The sequence below is a fragment of the Schistocerca americana genome, chromosome 3 (genome assembly GCF_021461395.2).
Source record: "Schistocerca americana isolate TAMUIC-IGC-003095 chromosome 3, iqSchAmer2.1, whole genome shotgun sequence".
In the NCBI taxonomy this organism is placed as follows: domain Eukaryota; kingdom Metazoa; phylum Arthropoda; class Insecta; order Orthoptera; family Acrididae; genus Schistocerca; species Schistocerca americana.
Window position 1 is genome coordinate 303,359,713 of NC_060121.1, and position 19,788 is coordinate 303,379,500.

Sequence of the window (19,788 nt, forward strand, 5' to 3'; positions counted from 1 at the left end):
TGTACAATATATAATGTCTGGGTTTATTAATTTTAGAGACTGATCTTCACTGCAGATTCAGATTACAATTAATAACCATTACAAAAACAAAGTCATTCAGAGAAACTGGAAACTAAGTTCTGAGGTAAAGTGTTTACATGCAAATATGAACCATAAATAACTTATTTATCACAAACTATTTTGATAAGTAATGTAAGTGAAACTGAGAAACAGATAGAGATGTTTTTCTATAATAAATGAAAAGATCAGTGGATATTTTACACAACTCTCTCTCTCTCTCTACAGAAAGTGGTAGTCCAATTAACATCCCTCCCATTTAGCCATTCGATCTGTCATTTTGTCTGTGATGCCCAAACATTCACAGTTAACAGTTTATCATACGGTACATTGATGGAAAAATGACAATTTTGGAGAAGGCAGAAAACTGAGCAATGAACTAAGAAAGTTAACTGATCAGTCTTGAGAGGATTTGATGAGGAAACAATATGGGCAAATAGAAGAATTGGAAATAAGGAAAATTGGAAGAAGTGTAGAAAACAGTAAAATCCTTAACAAGAGAGGCAAGGAAAATAAGCAAGCAAGGAATTTTAAATAAAGATGGGAAGAAGATCATATCAGACTAGTTTATGAAGATGAAGAGGAACAAAATGAAGAAGACCAAGGTTCTAATAGGGAAACAGAGAACATAACTTGGGAGCTCTGGGAAAAGAAAGCATTGGGCTGTACAGAATACCATCTGAGGCAACGAAAGTCTTAGGTCTAACTTCAATAGTCGGACTGACTGACATGGGAATAATCCAGTCCAACATGCCAAAACCTACCTGTAAATTTTCCCCTCAGGAAGACTAAGTCAAAAGCAATGCACTGTCAAAAATTTAGCTGCTGATGTGTGCTGCAAGTATTTAAAAAATGTTAAAGTTATTCTCATTACCACCACAGAAAGAACTGCTCATAACAGTGGTTTGTACAGTCCTTCCTGCCTCGCACTCAAGTCAGCAAATAAGTAGATGTAGTTGTGACAAGACGATGTAGTGCCATGTAGCAAATTTTAAGCGCTTACAACCATACCGAAAACGTCTCACTTCATTAATGTTTTGAACCTGCAGTTCAAATTGACAGCTAAACTGTTGCAGGTGTGTCAGAAGTGACTTATAGAGGAAAGACAATCAAAGCAGTGTATGATATTACATTACAGATGACTTGCATCAATCAGAACTTTAATATGTTGATATTAAATATTTTGTGACAATTCCTTATGATGATTTTTGAATAATGTGTAGTTAGGTAACAATGAAACCATTCCTTGTTTATTCTATGTAGTTGTCACAAAAATGCGAAGTTTGTATTGGATGACAAAGAGAAAGATTTTCATTACACAAAGCACACCTAATAAAAGAAAAAATAATTCATTCAGACAGTTCAGAGTAATTAATGATTTTATTTAGACACAACAGGAATGGAGGAAGAAAATGTCATTGCTGTTGCTTTGCATATTGTGGTGCATACCAGGCACATTTGATCAGATTTGTAAAATATGATGATGCAAACTGACAGTACAGGAATGACTGAATTTCACAGTACTGTTCCACTGATAAATCTGAAATGACAAAGAGCTATTGGGAATTATATTGTCCAACAATTTTCTAAAAAATGAAAGAAAAAGAAATTTCTTTATTGAGTCGGTTAATCACACCATTAATTCAGAGTGGAATTTGTATTATATTAAGTCTTTTTGTCATCCTCCGAAAGACAGAGGTATCATTATATCCAGACCAAGATCCAAGGAAAGCAGCGAATTACTTCCTCCAACTGGTAAGAAAATGCTTCAGATGTAGTAGTGAAAATAATTCTCATCCATTTTTCCAGATTTTGCTATGTTGAGTACAAGATATTTTTCAACTAAAAAGTCCACTTTTTAATTTGGTGGTTACTTGCCTTGAGGTTCCTTATGATAGACACAACGCTATGGATACAGTAATTCACTGATATCACTGGCATTGTTGTATATGAATGTATCAGAGCATTCATTGACTTCACAAGCAGCTCTGCATATTTTCACTTGAAACGACAAAGTGTGAGTCACAAGCAGTCCTTGCACAAAACTGACTAATTATCCTTATACATAGCATTTTAGGAGATAGCAAGAAGCTCCATCTTCAAGTCAGTTACAAAGTTCCCTACTATATTATCTATTAATGACATTTCCTGTACATGTTTACTTGAAGTAAACTTCGAAATTTTGTGACTTCCTTCTCCATATAATTTACTGAATCCGTTTAACCAGTTCAAAGAGGTACGAAAGTCAGTAATGTTCATCTCACTTGCAATTCAGAGGTCCTCAGATCTCCCTTGGTAATAATGCACTGACTCTCATGAGAGCAGTTCTAAATCTTTCAAATATTTTTTCTTTCACACTTTTGCAAGTTTCACTTTGGTGCATATTTCGTACGTTGTGTGAATCCACCTTTCATTTATACAATTCATGTTCAAATTTTATGAAGCAAACCCAGCTTTGCACACCACTTATATGTAAGTGTTTCTCCTACCTTCATTTAATCAAAACATTTACAGCTTTTTCTTTGTCACTGAACATTATAAATGTGCATGTTTTCTTTGGGCTAGGAAGGTACTGTATTTTTGTTTTGGGCTTTAATGAGTACAAAAACCATTGTTGGAATAACAGTTCATGGAATCATCAGGGTTATTTCCTGTTTCTTCTAATATTTCCACAATTTCTAATGAAATACTGAAACCATTCAAATGACTGTCCAAGAAAGTAATTAATAAATAACAGATATGTAGGTCTTCACGAGAAGTAAGCAATTTAAATTGAGTATTATTCATATTTTGATTCCTTATATTTCTTGTTTTCAAGATTGAGAACAGTAACTGGATTTGACATTATTGTGAAACTCTGGAAAGTGCAAAAAGACAGATGCTACTGGCAACAACGTATGCAGAAAACACAAAAAAAATTACTTCAGTTTTATCTCCATTGTTAACAATTAGTAATGCCTCAAAGGAAACTGTTAATTAGTATTGATATTAAATAAGCTGCAAATTTGAGTGAGTAACAACTGTGAACAACTGTCAGAGAAACTGAAATTCAGTTTACAAATCATGACTGCACGGTGCCCTATTATCTATTTACCAATGTGCTGTCAACCAAGACTATGTACCTGTCGTGTTGCACTTGTGCTATCTGCTACAGCTACGGTAGAGGTGTACATTTCTTTGGCCACCTGCTGAGCTATAAATTCATAAATTTTCAACGTTTAAAAAAAGGAATACTTGCAGTGTGTCTTAGCAATTATAATTTTGACAGTGTGTTCCTTTCCATGTATTCTTCTTGCATAACATATTTTAGGACAGGTTTTGACATGTTGGGTTAGGCAGGTTCCTTGTGAGTTAGTGAACAGAATTTATGACAAAGGAAATTGTCCTCAAGATCTACACAAGGCCATTCTAGTACCTTTACCTAAAAATGAAATGCAAAATAATGCAAAGACTACAGGACAATTAGTTTTATCAATGCCTATAATAAGAGTCATACTACAGATATTGAAAAAAAAAATAGTGGGGAAGTCCAGTTTGGGTTTAGAGAGGGTAAAGAGACAAGAGATGCTATAAATTGTTGGAGGAAGAATGATAGAAATGAACAAGGACGTGCTTTCGATATAGTTAACTGGAGAATTCTGCTGAGAATTTTAAAAGATGTGGGTTCAGACTGAAAAGCTAGAAATTCATAAAGGATCTGTATACAAAACAAAAAGTGACAACTAGAGTAGGGAATGAGGAGATGGAAGAGATGTGCATTGGAAGAGGTGTAAGGCATGGATGCTCACTCTATCAAAGCTATTCAACATATATGGAGAAGAACTGACAGGTAAGGAAAAAAACAGGGTGCAAGAAGCATTGAAATTGGAGGAGGAAGGACAAAAACTATAAAATATGTGGATAACTGAGCAGTGCTGGCACAATCAGAAGAGCAGCTAGAGGAGATGTTGATGAGTATTGCAAGAAAGGGCAAGGAGTATGGAATGAAGATAAATATAGGGAAGACAAAAGTGATGTAACTTATACCCAGATGGAAAAAAATACAAGTAAAATCCTTTCTATGCTTATGGAATTTAACGACATGGAATGGAAGCTGTACAGGAGAAATAGGAAGGATATAGATGGGAAAGATAGAACTTGAAAAGGTGAAGTGATCACCAACGTCTAGAAGAATTCCAATGTAGCTGAGGAAATGATTTGCTAGCTGTTACGTCTGAGTGTAGTGTAATACAGCAGTGGAATCATGGGCAGTTAAAAAGAAAGAAGAAAAATATCCTGAAAGTTTTGAAATGTGGCTGCAGAGAAGCATGCTTAAGGATACATGGACTGAAAGGCTTAAAAATGAAGAAGTAATGAAGAAAACAGGAAAAGAAAGAAGGTAAGTGGAAGTGACCAGAACGAGCAAAAAATTTTGGCTGGGATACATATGGTGCAGGAATTGTCTGCAACAAAGAATTATAGATGGAAATGTGGAAGGAATGAAAGGAAGATGTAGGAAGAGAATTGAAAAGTTTGATGACACCAGAAGAGATTGAACATATATACAGATGGAGGAAAATGCTTAGAGCAGGATGCAATGGAGCCTCTCCAGTTGAAACCTGTCATATGACAAATACACTAAGACAAACAAAGAAAGAAGAAGATATGATATGTGGAATAATCGGGTCTACTGCCAGCAGTAGACCCGATTATTCCACATGTCAAGATCTTGCCGGGAAAGCCTGAAGAGTTAAGAAGATATGACTTTATTTCACTTCAGTGACTGGAACTAAACTGCTTCTTTATCCTCAGTGATTGTCTACCAGTGATGAGCAGTTGTTCATTCTTGACTTGACTGCTATTTTAATTTTAATTCTGTAACAAGGTGCTCTTACTGCTCTCACAAATACCAGCCACTGTAATGGAGGAAATTCATGTGCAACATATGTCTATGAATCCTGGAACTGTATACAGTGTCTATTTGTATTTTAACTCTTTGAGTGTTGCAGTTTCTATTAGGAAATGGACCCAGGTCTACATTTGTCATGACCCATGGAAAACCATCTAAAATAACATATGCAAGACCAACATATACAAGATCAACAGTCATGTTCTGGCACCTGGATTCCGCCTGGCTCTGCTTCACCTCCCTGTTTTGTATGCCAATGTGTTTACACACATGCAGCATTTGTTACAACAATAGCTTAATACAGAAAGAATTTTCTGATTTTTATTCTCTACTGATTTAAATAATATGTGTGTCTGTGCTTTGTGGTGAGAACTGAGGTTATGAAGATGCATCAATTCAATCTATGTCATGTAGGAAGTTTGTTAAGTGCACAGACAAAATTTCAGGTTACGACATGTGGAATAAGATAGTTCTTGGAGAAAAGTATAGATTACAAAACTCACAGAAAGTTAGTAGTTAAATGTGTTTAAGTGATATAAGCATAAGAAGATATTTGAACATTTCAATTAGACTCAACAAATGAAAAATCAAAAAATAATTTCAAGTTCATATGTATAAATACTTAGATTTAATGTTAGAATGTAACCACTGAATTGCAAAAATTACTTGAATTTTAACAAAGGTCCACTCATGATAAAAGACTGGTGTCTATTGACTAACAGCCAAGAGGGCAGAAACTGGCCTGCATGCACCCCCCCCCCCCCCCTCCACACACACACACACACACACACACACACACACACACACACACACACACACACAACTGTTAGTTATTTCTTAATCCTTTCCTACAACTGGTATCATTTCTCACTCAGTTTTGGAGTGATTTTCACTTCCTTCCAGCACCTGCAAAATTGGACCTTTCTTTTGCTCCTTTCCTATCATTTCCTTTTTCTGGGTGAATTATGCTTTGTTAATCGCAAAAACTACATTTTTCACGATTCCTGCTCACTTCACTCCTCTTTTGGGATGTGGGAAGAAGACAGTTAGCTTCTGTTACAAATTTTCTTAGAAATCTTAAACATGGCTGCAAAACAGCAACTGTGTAAATCTGAAGAGGTTGAAAGATCAGTCATCCAGTTGCAAAATAAATGTTTATTAGCCCTTGACCTAGGTTTAGATATTTCTAAAGTATCTTCTTCTGAAGGAGTGGGCCTTGTCACATCACATGATGGAATGTTGGATTAGATGAAGCCGAGCGGCTCTTGTCTTATAAGACATTGACAAAACAAGAATTATCCTAAGCAATGGCTTTATATAGAAGCCGGATTACATACGAAACTTCCTGGCAGATTAAAACTGTGTGCCTGACCGAGACTCGAACTCGGGACCTTTGCCTTTCGCGGGCAAGGCTCTACCATCTGAGCTACCGAAGCACGACTCACGCCCGGTACTCACAGCTTTACTTCTGCCAGTACCTCGTCTCCTACCTTCCAAACTTTACAGAAGCTCTTCTGCGAACCTTGCAGAACTAGCACTCCTGAAAGAAAGGATATTGCGGAGACATGGCTTAGCCACAGCCTGGGGGATGTTTCCAGAATGAGATTTTCACTCTGCAGCGGAGTGTGCGCTGATATGAAACTTCCTGGCAGATTAAAACTGTGTGCCCGACCGAGACTCGAACTCGGGACCTTTGCCTTTGCCTGCGAAAGGCAAAGGTCCCGAGTTCGAGTCTCGGTCGGGCACACAGTTTTAATCTGCCAGGAAGTTTCATATCAGCGCACACTCCGCTGCAGAGTGAAAATCTCATTCTGGAAACATCCCCCAGGCTGTGGCTAAGCCATGTCTCCGCAATATCCTTTCTTTCAGGAGTGCTAGTTCTGCAAGGTTCGCAGAAGAGCTTCTGTAAAGTTTGGAAGGTAGGAGACGAGGTACTGGCAGAAGTAAAGCTGTGAGTACCGGGCGTGAGTCGTGCTTCGGTAGCTCAGATGGTAGAACCCTTGCCCGCGAAAGGCAAAGGTCCCGAGTTCGAGTCTCGGTTGGGTCACAGTTTTAATCTGCCAGGAAGTTTCATATCAGCGCACACTCCGCTGCAGAGTGAAAATCTCATTCCAGATTACATACGTCGTACTTTTGAATGAATGCTCACTAGTAAATGCCCACAGTTAGAGGCTCTTGTCAACATAAAGTGTAACAGGAGTCATAGGATAAAATATTTTCATAAGTTACGTGTACGTCATGCCAGAGTCTCTACCTGCAGGAATTTACTAGTGAGCATTCATTCTAAAGTATGATACATGTGATCTGGCTGCTATGTAAAGCCATGGCTTAGGATAATTCTTATTTTGTCAATGTTATATATGACAAGGGCCTCTCGGCTTCATCTAATCTAATGTTCCATCATGTGATGTAACAAGGACCACTCCTTCTGCAGAAGATATTTTTAGAAGTATGAAAACCTAGGTAAAGTGCTAATAAATCTTTGTTTTGTAACTGGTTGGCTGATTTTTCAACCCCTACAAATTTTCTTAGATCTGAAAGTTGATTAAATATTTTAATATGTTGACATTCTTTTGTTATTATTTTTTCTTCACTATATCCCCATATCTTACAATACCCACTGAAGAGTACATGAGAGTTCATCCCATACTGGATACAGGTTTACTGTTACATGCAATCCATTGTTGTGGCGGACCGATTACAGCCAGTGAGTAACTAACAAAAAGTTTCTAGTATAAGCTAAGACTAAACTTAATAACAATTTTAATAACAGCTGAAGTGTAAGTATTTTTCCCATTAGTAATGGTACTTAACAAATCACAGACTTGTGATTACAACTGAAATTAATTTACCAATGCAGCCTTGCCTGTCTGGTGCTTCGAAATAGCCATCACTGCACATGCACTGGCCAGAAATACAGTGGCTCTTAGGAATGGTGCACGATGAATTAGTACCACATCTTTCTCCAATTGCAGCAATAATTAACTGAACAGTTGCAGGTGTAGGTTGAAGTACAGCTTCAAATGAAATATCTGCAAAAGTTAAAACCAAATTAAATCACTTTTGTAAATATTTCCTGCAAGTATTGTATACATATCTGCATGCTTAACTTTCATATTTTTGTTAGAAAGATAACACTGTCAATTATTGAATTTTTAAGCTACAGAATATCTTTTAATTTACAAGAATTTACCACATTAAAATCATAAAATTTTAACTGGCATATACAGAATTAAAATAACAATCCTACCAAGACATAAAATGTTCTCTATATCTTACCACTGTTATTGTCAGATCCTTCTTGATGCAAATTGCCAGAATGATAAAAGTATCTGTCATCTGGTGCTACTGGGACCAACAGATGCCTTGTAAACTTAAAGATGGGAAGGTTAACATCAAGAGCCTCTGTGTACTGATAAGTAGTTGATCTTCTTATTGGACGTTCTGTTCCAGGAACAAGCACTTCTGAAAAGGAAAATTACATTTCTTATACATTTTATCTTAGATTGCAGTTACTCATAGAATACCAATAAGTTCTTATTTGCAATAAATCATTACTGTTACAAACTGATTAATCAAAAGTATTCTTCACAAATGTATTTAACTGCTAAATTGGGGTTTCATTGGCAACTTCTACCAGACAGTGCATCTGCACTACTGGTTGTACAGCAACACATTTGTTTTCAGATGAAACAAACACATATACCCATAAATCTGAAATTTGACTACACAGAGATGATAATGAAACCATTATGAAATAAATATGCTAAATTACAGTTACCAAGAATATATAATAAAATATAGGTCAAATAACAAATTGATAACTAACATAAATAATTTAGGAGTAAAGGAGACCACTCAATCAACAGCAGGAGTGTTGAGTCGTTGACAGGCACACTCAAAAGAAAAAGAAAACTTGCTAGTTTTTGGAACAAATCATTTGTCAAAATGGTTCAAATGACTGTAACCACTATGGGGCTTAACATCTGAGGTCATCAGTCCCCTAGACTTAGAACTACTTAAACCTAACTAACCTAACGACATCACACACACCTATGCCCGAGGCAGGATTCGGACCTGCAACCGCAGCAGCAGCGCGGTTCCGGACTGACGCGCTTAGAACCACTTGGCCACAGCGGCCGGCAATCCTTTGTCAAGCTAGAGTACAAATACACATACAAAGTGCATGTACACCAACACCAACACACACACACACACACACACACACACACACACACTTGTGGCCATAAATTATGCCAGTGGATGCACAATGCTGGGATTCCATTTCAGAAAGTGGATTAGGGTGGTGTGGGGTCGTATCAAGTGGGGTGGGTAGAGGAAATAAGACACAGGATGCACAAAGAGTGGTTGGGGATGGGTAGCTAGCAGCTCAGAGGGAGGCAGCATTTTGATGGTTAAGAATGTGGGAGAATGGTGCGGTAGGTGTACAGGCTCGGCATGTGATGCCTGGTTACTGGACGGAGAAATGGGAAACTGCTCTGTGGAGGGTATGGGGACACAAGGTTTTCAGAGACTGAGGCCAGAAGGGTTGCAGGAGTGAACAATGTATTGCAAGCATACCTCGCATCTGTATAGTACAGAAAAGCAGGTAACAGAGGGAAGGATCCAGATGGACCTGGTTGTGAAACAGCCACTGAAGCCAAGCATTTTGCACTCAGCTGCATGTTGTGGCACTTACTGGTCAATTTTGTTCTTGCCACACACTTTGGCAGTGGCCATTCATTCTGGTGGACAGCTGGTTGGTTGTCATACTGACATAAAAAACTGTGCACGGATTGCAACAGAGTTGATGCATGACATAGCTGCTTATGATAGGATAAGACTAAACTGTGACATGACTAGGGTAGAAAGTGTCATTGATTGGAAGCAACCTGTTCAAGGTCTTTCACCTGGGTCTTCCACAGGGATATGATACCTGTGGCAAGGTGCTGAGCTGGAGAGTGGCAGGGGGCTGGGCCAAGATTGTGCATAAGTTGGGTGGGTGATTGGAATACCACATTAGGAGGTTTGGGAAGGTCTGTGGATGGGATGTCCCTCATTTCCAGGCATGATCATAATAATCATAGCCCTGGTGAAAGATTTGGTTCAGTTGTTCCAGTCCTGGGTGATACTGGGTGACAAGGGGGCATTCCTTTGTAGCTGATTTGTGGGGCTCATAGGAGGATTAGGGGTGAGAGAATATAACTGTTTGTGGAGTAGATTTGTAGAAGAGTGCCTGTCTGTTAAGACCCTCCTGAGACCTTCAGCATATGTGACAATGGAGTTCTCATGGCTGCAGATACATGGTCCATGGGTGACCAGGCTGTAAAATAGTGATTTTTTGGTGTGTGCAACAGGGACCATGTCCCTGTGGAAGACCCAGGTGCAAGACAATCCATCCACTCAGCACTTCCCACTCCAGTCCTGTCACTGGTTATCTGATCCCATCAAGGCAGGGCCACCTGTGAAAGCAGCCACGTCATATACCAACTCTGCTGCAACCACTTCACAGTTTTATATCAGCTATCCACCAGAATGAATAGCCACTGTCAAAGTGTGGCAGAGAACAGAGTTGACCAGCCACTGGCACAACATGCTTGATTTCAACAGCTGCTTCATAGCTTGTGTCATCTGGATCCTTCCCTCCACTATCAGCTTCTCCGAGCTATGTAGATGGGAGTCATCCTTGCAACATATCTTTCAATCTTATAACCCTCCTGACCTCAGTCTCTGTAAACCCACCATCCCCGAACCCTCCATCCAACAGTTTCCCTTCCCACTGTCCTGTCATCCCCTATCAATCCCTGCCTACAGATCGACTTCAACATGCACTAAAATCACTGGCTCTGGTATCTGTGCATCACGTGCCGAGCCCATTCATCAACAACTCCTCCATCCCATATTCCAAGCCAGCAAACATACTGCCTCCCTCTTAGCTCCTAGTTATTCACATCCAATCCCTCTTCCTGTCTCTTGCCTCTCCCTTCCTCTACCCATCCTCATGAGACAATCCCCATCCTATTCCAGTCCACCTGCCAAAATGCAATCCCAGCATCGTATGTCTAGCCAGTACGATCTAGGCGCACAGGTAGGTGTGTGTGTGTGTGTGTGTGTGTGTGTGTGTGTGTGTGTGTGTGTGTGTGTGTGTGTGTGGTTGGTTGGGTGGGTGTGTTTAAACACTGGCTTGATATCTGAACTGATACAAAATATATTGCTACAGTTATTTGCCTGGTGGATGTATACTGGAATCAGAAAAAATAATTTTCTGACAAAAAATACAAGTAAGTATGCCTTATTTTTACTATAAAATTTCTAAAATAAATAATGTATATGGCAACAAGAATTATTACTTTTCTATATACGGGCCAGTGTCAGGCCAAAGCACTTAGAATCAGTTAGCTGTGTTATAGAGTTGCAATGTGTCAGCGCAGTTCATGTGCAGTGCAGTCATGACTCAGATAATTGTTGTATTTCATACTGCACTGTAATGTCAAAGACTGGATATGAATTTACCAGCAAAAGGGAATTGATGAGTATGAAAAATTGTGAAAGAATAAATTAGAAGATGTATACAGTGAAACTTTGATTTTACATTCTCTGATTTTACATTGTTTGTGACTCTACACCATAAATTAGTAGCCCCTGTGAAAAATCTGTAAGATCAATGCTAAAAATTCCCCAATTTTACATTTCTTCCTCATAAAGTTTACCTTGATTCTAAGTTCTTGCTCAATGTCTCACTTGACTTTAGCTAAAAATTCACCAGTTTTAAATTTCTTCCTAGTAAGGTTCACCTTGACTCTAAGTTCTTACTTGACTTCTCACTTGACTTTGTCCCGTTTTCATCCTATTGACATTTGATTTTACTGAATGAGTTATAAATGGTGCAAAGGACAGATGGTTCACACCATGGGTGGTGGTGGAGTTTAGGGAATATTTTAGGTCATTGTGGAGAGGGGAGATGTGAGAGAGGAGAGTGATGTAATCCATGATCGGTGTTGCCAACACAACTTCCAACATTTAGCTTCACTGTGCAGTTTGATACAACTACTGCCAGGTTGCAATGGTACTGGAAAAACAAGACAGTCGACATGAAGCATTCCGGAATGAGCCAATACAAGATGAAGGTGCCTGGCCACCACCTTTTCTTGTTCCACTTATAACTCAGTCTCATCTTTTTGCATGTATTTCCAAGGTACTATATCAATAGACAACCTTTTAAATTCAAACACTGAGTCTCGAAGAACATGCTTGATCATAACTGAGGAAACGTTGCCCATTTCTGGCTAGTGAACTCTGATTGGTTGGCGGCTTGTTAAGTTATCCAATTGCCAGCGCAGCCACCACACCACACCAACTAGAATGAGCTGACCTACTGCATGTATGGAGAGAAGGAGTGGCCCTTCAGTGATGGGAGTGCACGTATGGGTGAAAGAACTTTCTGAAGTGCTGAAAATATACTTTTTATGCAGATGATGTCCTATGACAGAGATGTCAGATGGAAATAGAAAAAGGGTTTCGTAATAGCACATGCTAAAGGCTTTCATGTTCAAATCTGACAAGATACAGTTGCAACAACTATATACACTACTCATGTATATACTCTGCACCGCACACACCACACACTCTTGACTGTAAAGATTGGCAGCAGTGATACAGGGCATGAAGTGAAACTGTAGCACCTGAGCTTTCTTTCAAATTTACATTTAACACAGTGCACAGAAATTCACTGAGCCAACTTCTAATAATCTTGTTACATCAACTGGGGAAGTAAACTCATTTTTTCACATCTGTGTTTCTCTCATCAAGCCTAAAATAATACTTTAACAGTGGTGAGCATATGAAGTGCGGCTCGTAAGAAAAGCATTAAACAATAACAGCAATGGTGACAAAGTATATCATTAAGCACATGTCCACATTTATGCTTACAGTTTAACCACTTAGCTGCTGTATGTTTTTGGTTTAATTCAATATACTCATCATCAATTTTTGCTTTTTCTCTGGATGAGCACAAAGGATGAGCTCTCAAAAATGCTTGTTTTGAACATATAATTTGTGGCCGTTGCATTTCAGAAAAGAGCTCGAATACTTTGTACACAGATACCAATTTCAGTTTTTTTATGAGTTTTTACTTGCTGTCACACATCAGTACCTCACCTCACCTCCTTCCTTCCAAACTTCAAAGAAACTCTTCTGTGAGCCTTGCAGCAATACCACTTTTGGAAGAAAGAGGAAACTGCAGGGATATGGCTTAGCCACAGCCTGGGGGATGTTTCCAGAATGAAATTTTCACTTTGCAGTGGAGTGTGCACTAATATGGAACTTCCTGACATATTACAACTGTGTGCCAGACTGAGACTAAAACTCTGGACCTTTGCCTTTGGCAGGCAAGTGCTCTATTGACTGAGCTACCCAAGCACAACTCATGACAAATACTCACAGCTTTACTGTGAACATTGCTGGAGAGCTTCACTGAAGTTTGGAAGGTAAGAGACAAGGAATGGCAGAAGTAAAGCTCTGAGAACAGGTCATGAGTCATGCTTGGGTACCTTAGTTGGTAGAGTACTTGCCTGTGAAAGGCAAAGGTCCTGTATTTGAGTCTTAGTCTGGAATAAAGTTTTAAGCTGCCAGGAAGTTTCATATCAGTGCACAGTTTGCTGCAAATTGAAAATTTATGCATCTACATGTACATTACATACTCCACATACCACTGTATGGTGTGTAGCAGAAGGTACCTTGTACCACTACTAGACAGTTCCTTTCCTGTTCCATTTGCAGATGGAGTGAGGGAAAAATGATTGTTTATATGCCTTTGAGTGAGCCATAATGTCTTGTATCCTATCTTCATAGTCCTTATGTGACATGTATGCTGGCAGAATAGGATCATTCTAAAGTCAGCTTCAAATGCCAGTTCTCAAAATTTTCTCAACAGCATCCCCCCCCCCCCCTCAAAAAAAAAAAAAAAAAAAGAACCACCTTCCCTCTGGGGATTCCCATTTGAGTTCTTAAAGCATCTCATTAATGATTGCACATTGTTTGACCCTACTGATAACAAAACTAGCAGCCCACTTCTGAACTGCTTCAATGTCTTCTTTTAATACGATCTGGTGCAGATCCCAAGCGCCTAAGAAGTACTCAAGAATACCTCGCACTAGTATCCTACATGATGCTGCCTCCTTCACAGATGAACCACACTTTTCTAAAATTCTTCCAGTAAACTGAAATAAACATTCGCCGCCAAGAACAACTACAGTGTTTTGTTACTTAAGTTTTCTTCAAGCCACACTCATATTTGGGATCTTGTTCTGTATGCTCATACCTTCATTAACAGTCTGCAGTGATGTCCAGCGTCAGATACGTTTTGGAACTTTAGAAATATGGAATCTCCCTGTTGTCCATCATCCACAGTTTGCAGTACATCTTTTGAGAAAAGGGCAAGTTGAATTTCACTTCACATGAGTGATGCTTTTTAAATTTCATTCTGGAAACATCCCCTTGGCTGTGACTAAGCCATGTTTCTATAATACTCTTTCTTCCAGGAGTGATAGTCCAGCAAAGTTTGCAGGAGAGCGTCTTTGAAGTTTGGAAGGTAGGAGATGAGGTCTGATGGAAGTAAAGCTGCAAGGAGGGCTCACGAGTTCCGCTTGGGTGGCTCAGTCAGTAGAGCGCTTGCCCGCCCAAAAGGCAAAGGTCCCAAGTTTGACTCTCAGTCTGGCACATAGTTTTAATCTGCCAGGAAATTTCATATCAGCACACACTATGATACAAAGTAAAAATTTCATTCTAATAAAAAATGTAATTAATTGTGAATCAGTTAGTAAACTAGATTCCACGAAATTTGTTTTGAGGATATATCAGAAAATTCAAATAAAAGTATGGACTCTGAAACAGCATCTTGTACTAATGATAGTGCATCCAAGGAGAGGGAAATTGAAAACCAATGTGATAAGCAGATATTAGTTACTGTTAATTCTTTTTAGGCCAAGTCAGAAGAAGTAGTAGTTTTGTAATGATAATATTAATGAGCTGGATTATAAAAATGCAAAAAGATACTGAGAATGTAAAAATTGTGGAAATGGAGGAAGAAGTTGTAATGAGGAATTTATTAATGGCAAATCTGTTGACATTGTGACAGAATGTCAGATTGAGGATGAACTTAAAAAATATCAGTAATGTAAATAAAATGCACCTGGTTCACACTAGTGTATGGAAAGTTTAGCCACTGTATACTGTGCAATGTAACAGACTGGGATTCTCTTACTGTAGTATAAACCTGATTATGAATTTGGGTTATGAAAAGGCCAATAGGGTTCAAGTGGACTCCCTAGCTTTTGCTGATGGCATAGCAACAGTGCATGAGGCAAAAGAAGATGCAAAGTCACAACTTGACAATCAAAGGTAGCCTGGAAGGTGGGACTGAGAATCACCTGCAACAAGGCAAGGCACGGAATACAACTGGGGATTGAAGAACACCAGAAGGCATGCAACTGGTGGACAATTTTAAATTTCTGGGTGAATATATAAGAGGAAGAAAGAGGAACAATGAGGGAATAGTTGATAGGATAAAGATGATGAGGTCAGTTTTCTGTATGACAAGAGATAAATACAACAAAAATAATATATCTACAGACACAAGATCAAACATTACAAGGCAGCAGTGAGGAATGTGGTACTGTATGCACCAATCAATGGATATACAAAGAGAGGAAAGTACTAGATTGTAAAGATCTAGAGAAGAACTATACTGGGGTATGAGGACAATATAAGCCGGCAATTAGACTGAAAAGGGCAAGGTTTGCTGGACATGTGATTAGGATGAATATGAATAGAGGTGCTTCCATGTTCCTGCAGAGACTGTAACACACAAAAGGGAAGAAGAAGAGAGATGAAAATATATGAGAAATGTTGAAGGAGGGTGAGGTGTACAGCTGGAGGAGGCGACAAGTTTCTGTTGACTTGTAAAATGAAATAGACAATTTCAAAGGAAGAATGTGGAAGCAATTATTGGCTAACAGTGATCAATCAAATTCCTGGGTATTAACAGTGAGCTGTTAGCAGTTTGCAGCCAGAGAGAAAGGTTAATCTCAAAAGAATTGGCAGTGTGTAAATGAAAATGAACACATTCATCATTTCATTCTTACTCTGTTTATTTTTCAACACTCATGTCCCTCTTGATTTATGTTTTCTTGTGAGTTTGCCCTTCCTCACAAGCATTACACATACAATTTATTTCTGCAATTGTCTGCCATTTCCCTTTTCATTATGACAGGAACTCTAAGCCACCTCTTCCATAGATTTCACACAAAAACCTAATGTGTTAATGCATATACAAAGAAATTAGTCTGTTTAACATTTTTGTTACTGATGAAAATAATTACTTTACTAGAAAATAAATATACAGATAATAATAACCAAATCTTGGTAAGCAGCCAAACATTTACCATCACACATTACAACAGTGAAGATCAGTTACACTGTATGCCTCAGCAGGACAGCTAGATCCCAGCATGAAAAAGAACTGTCATCACTTTGCTGATTGAAATATATTCCAGTGGGCCTATATCAAGTAACGTGATTTTTACACAGATCAGTCTCATTTTTGGCAATTCAACATTGCATGGGTATGTACCCATTCCTTTTTCATTTTAGTTACTGCTGAACTGTTTTTTAGTCAAGGATCAGTTTGATTCCTAATTCCATTTATCCACTTTTACTCACTGGACATTCATTAGTGATGATGGTTTTTATCAGTTGAAGAAGGATGAGAACTTTGTCTTGACATGCCAATTGTTACTCTGTGGCATTCTGTAATAGGTCTCTATACCATACGACATATTTTCCATCTTCTGGTATGAAATCACAAATCATATTTATTAAATATGTAAAGGCCCATTCTTTGTGAAGCATGTGTGATCCACACGTAGTTTCCTAACTAGATGAATATGAGGGTTGTTTCAAAAGTAAGGTTCCCAAATCTGTACCCCTACCGTGCATCATGCAATGCGAAATCTGGCAACACCACCATGTTTACTGGATCCCCCACCACCAATTCCAACAACCAGTATGGCTCTACAATGGTCAGTACCAGCCTGACAGCCATAAGCAATGGAGCCCATCATTGCCAGGCATGAAATTCGTGCGGTCATCCAATTTTTGCACGCAAGAAAGTTACCACCTGTAGAAATTCATCGGCAATTGAGTGAAGTGTATGGGGAAACGTGTATAAGCATTCAACACATCCGAAAATGGTGTAGGGAGTTTTCCAACGACCATATGGACGTCCACGATGAACAACGAAGCGGGAGGCTGTCAATCTCAGATGAAGTTGTGGCAAAAGTTGAGCAAATCCTGCTCAAAGATCGGCGAATCACCATCTGGCAACTGGCTGCTCAAATTCCTGAGGCTTCTCAAGCTTCAATTGACAGGATATTGAATGAAAAGCTAGGCTACCACAAGTTGTGCGCACGCTGGGTGCCGCATATGCTTTCAGAAGTCCACAAACAGCAGCACGTCGACTGTGCTCGGAAGTTCTGGAGTGAATGCGACGAGAATAAGGAAGACTTCTTTGATCCTATTGTTACGGGAGATGAATCATGGTGCCATTACATTACTCTGGAAACAAAACAACAATCGTGCTAATGGAAACACACCGGATCGCCACCAGTTTAAGCAGCAGCTGTCAGCGGGAAAAATCATGGCATTGGTGTTTTGGGACTGGAGTGGTGTACTGCTCATTGATTTTATGCCTAGAGGGACCACCATAAACTCAACAGGTTATTGCGAGACCCTGAAAAGGCTCAGACGGGCAATACAAAATTGTCATAAGAGAAAACTCAGCAAAGGCATAAGGCTGCACCATGACAATGCCCGTCCACATGTGTCGCAACAAATGAAGGAGTTAATCGACAAATTTGGCTGGGATGTCATTGACCACCCCCCTTACAGCCTCGATTTGGCACTCAGCAATTTCCATCTGTTTCTGAAATTGAAGGAGCACCTAGGCGGTCTACGATTCCAGACAGACGAGGAATTGCAAGATGAAGTTTCCAAGTTTCTCAACGGGTTGGTGGTAGACTTCTTTTGAGGTGTGAATGCAAAAGTGGATTACTCGACAGAAAAAATGCATAGAAAATATGGGAACTATGTGGAAAAAAGCTTAAAGATCAACATTTCCAATGGTGTATTTGATTTTTCGAATAAAAAATTCTTTGTGTCTAAAAAAAATGTGGGAACCTTATTTTTGAAACAACCCTTACAATTTTGTCTTCCTTGTTTAACTCTATTCACTCAGTGCTTTAACTTACCTCAGATAACTTCATCTTTCCCATTATCAGAGTATTAATTTATAAAAATTTTCTGTACAGTTATGAACCAGAGGATGCACCTTAAAAGTTGCGAAATCAGTTGTATAAGTGTCTAATTGACTTACATAAATATAGCTACAGAGTACTATTGGATTTATTATTCAGTTTTATATTTCAGTAGTTTAACATTGTATATAAACACCTGTTATACTATATGAATTGGTCAATGGATTACGTATACTCCCAGAAGCTGTTTTTATAAACTGATTCAATAGTTATTACCACTCTTGATTCCTAGTGATCTGTCTTTCAATGAACTCTGTCCTTTGTTAACTGAATTCTATGGTCATCAGACACACCTTGTTGCAGCTAAACTAAAGTTTAATCATTGTCATAAACAACATGGATAGTCTTACACAGCATACGCTGACAACTTGCAGAGAGTTGCACATTTCAGGGCAGTAAAGTTTCATACGCAGAATCATTGATTTGGAATGTGATTGAGTGCCTTGCCTTTGAGGCGGAGGGGGGGGGGGGGGGGGGGGCTTTACGGTAAAAGCTTTGACCACATCTGACCTTAGTCTCAGTAAAGTGCTTAAAATTGCTAAATCTTTTAAGGTTGCTTTTGAAGCTCAGTATGCTTTCACAAAAGAAATTCACCACAATGACCAGTGGTCAACCATTGATTCTGGCTTGTCACCATCTTTTTTTGGCTTTAAGTCTCAGCTGAGTTCATGGGTATCCATATCACCAGTTTCTCTTAAGAGACTTGAGTATGCCAATTTTTCTACTCCCCCCCTCAGCATCAAGTGATCGTTTTTGTAATTTCAGAAACAGGTCAGAAGCAACTACCCTCCTTGGTGTTGTGATGTGCTTCACACAAAGCAAAAAACTCCAGTTCAGTCCTGATCATTGAAGCAGGCATTCTGGACACAGCTGCCAGCATTGAACAGCAGACTGCTGGGCCTGGGGCAAGCAGGGATAGTGGATAGTTCTGTCTGATGTACAGAAGGGGTGGCCAGAGCATTTTCCTGTCACACCAACATGGTCTCGCTCAGTTATTTCGAATTGCATTTGCTGCTCAACCCCATAGGGGAACCTTAACATTGGACCACAGAGAAATCTGAGTGCCAATTCACTATTCTGCCCACACACTGACCTCACACCCTCCAGCCTCTTCATGCTTCTCACTGGGGGATGATGCACATGAAGGCACTGGACAAGTGGCATATCTACAGCTCTGGCTATGATGCCAACACTGAATGTGTGTGCTGCTCCTGTTGTGCCTGCTCCCTCAGTCAGGTGGCCAATGTACAACATTTCTCACCATGACTCCACCCTGACCAACCATGGCAGAGGGTCCATGTTGATTTTGCCAGGTTGTTTTAGGGAGCTATGTGGCTGCTGGTGGAGGACATCCTTTCAAACTTCCCTGCTCTGCTACCATTCATGCCCTCTCAACAATTCTGACATGTACTCTGGTGTTGGAAAATGGCCATCAACTTTCATTGTTGCAGTTCCAGGTCTTCTTTCACCGTA

At 39.3% G+C, this 19,788-nt stretch overlaps 1 protein-coding gene across 1 annotated transcript in view; it reads right to left on the bottom strand.

Moving 5' to 3' along the window:
• LOC124606045 (agrin-like) overlaps positions 1-19,788 on the bottom strand; it is a 288,503-nt gene that overhangs the window by 106,996 nt on the left and 161,719 nt on the right. The window contains exons 13-14 of the mRNA XM_047138007.1: positions 8,225-8,410; positions 7,798-7,977 (exon numbers count right to left, since the gene is read on the bottom strand). Coding sequence (XP_046993963.1) covers positions 7,798-7,977; positions 8,225-8,410 — 366 coding nt within the window. The remainder of the gene's footprint in view (positions 1-7,797; positions 7,978-8,224; positions 8,411-19,788) is intronic.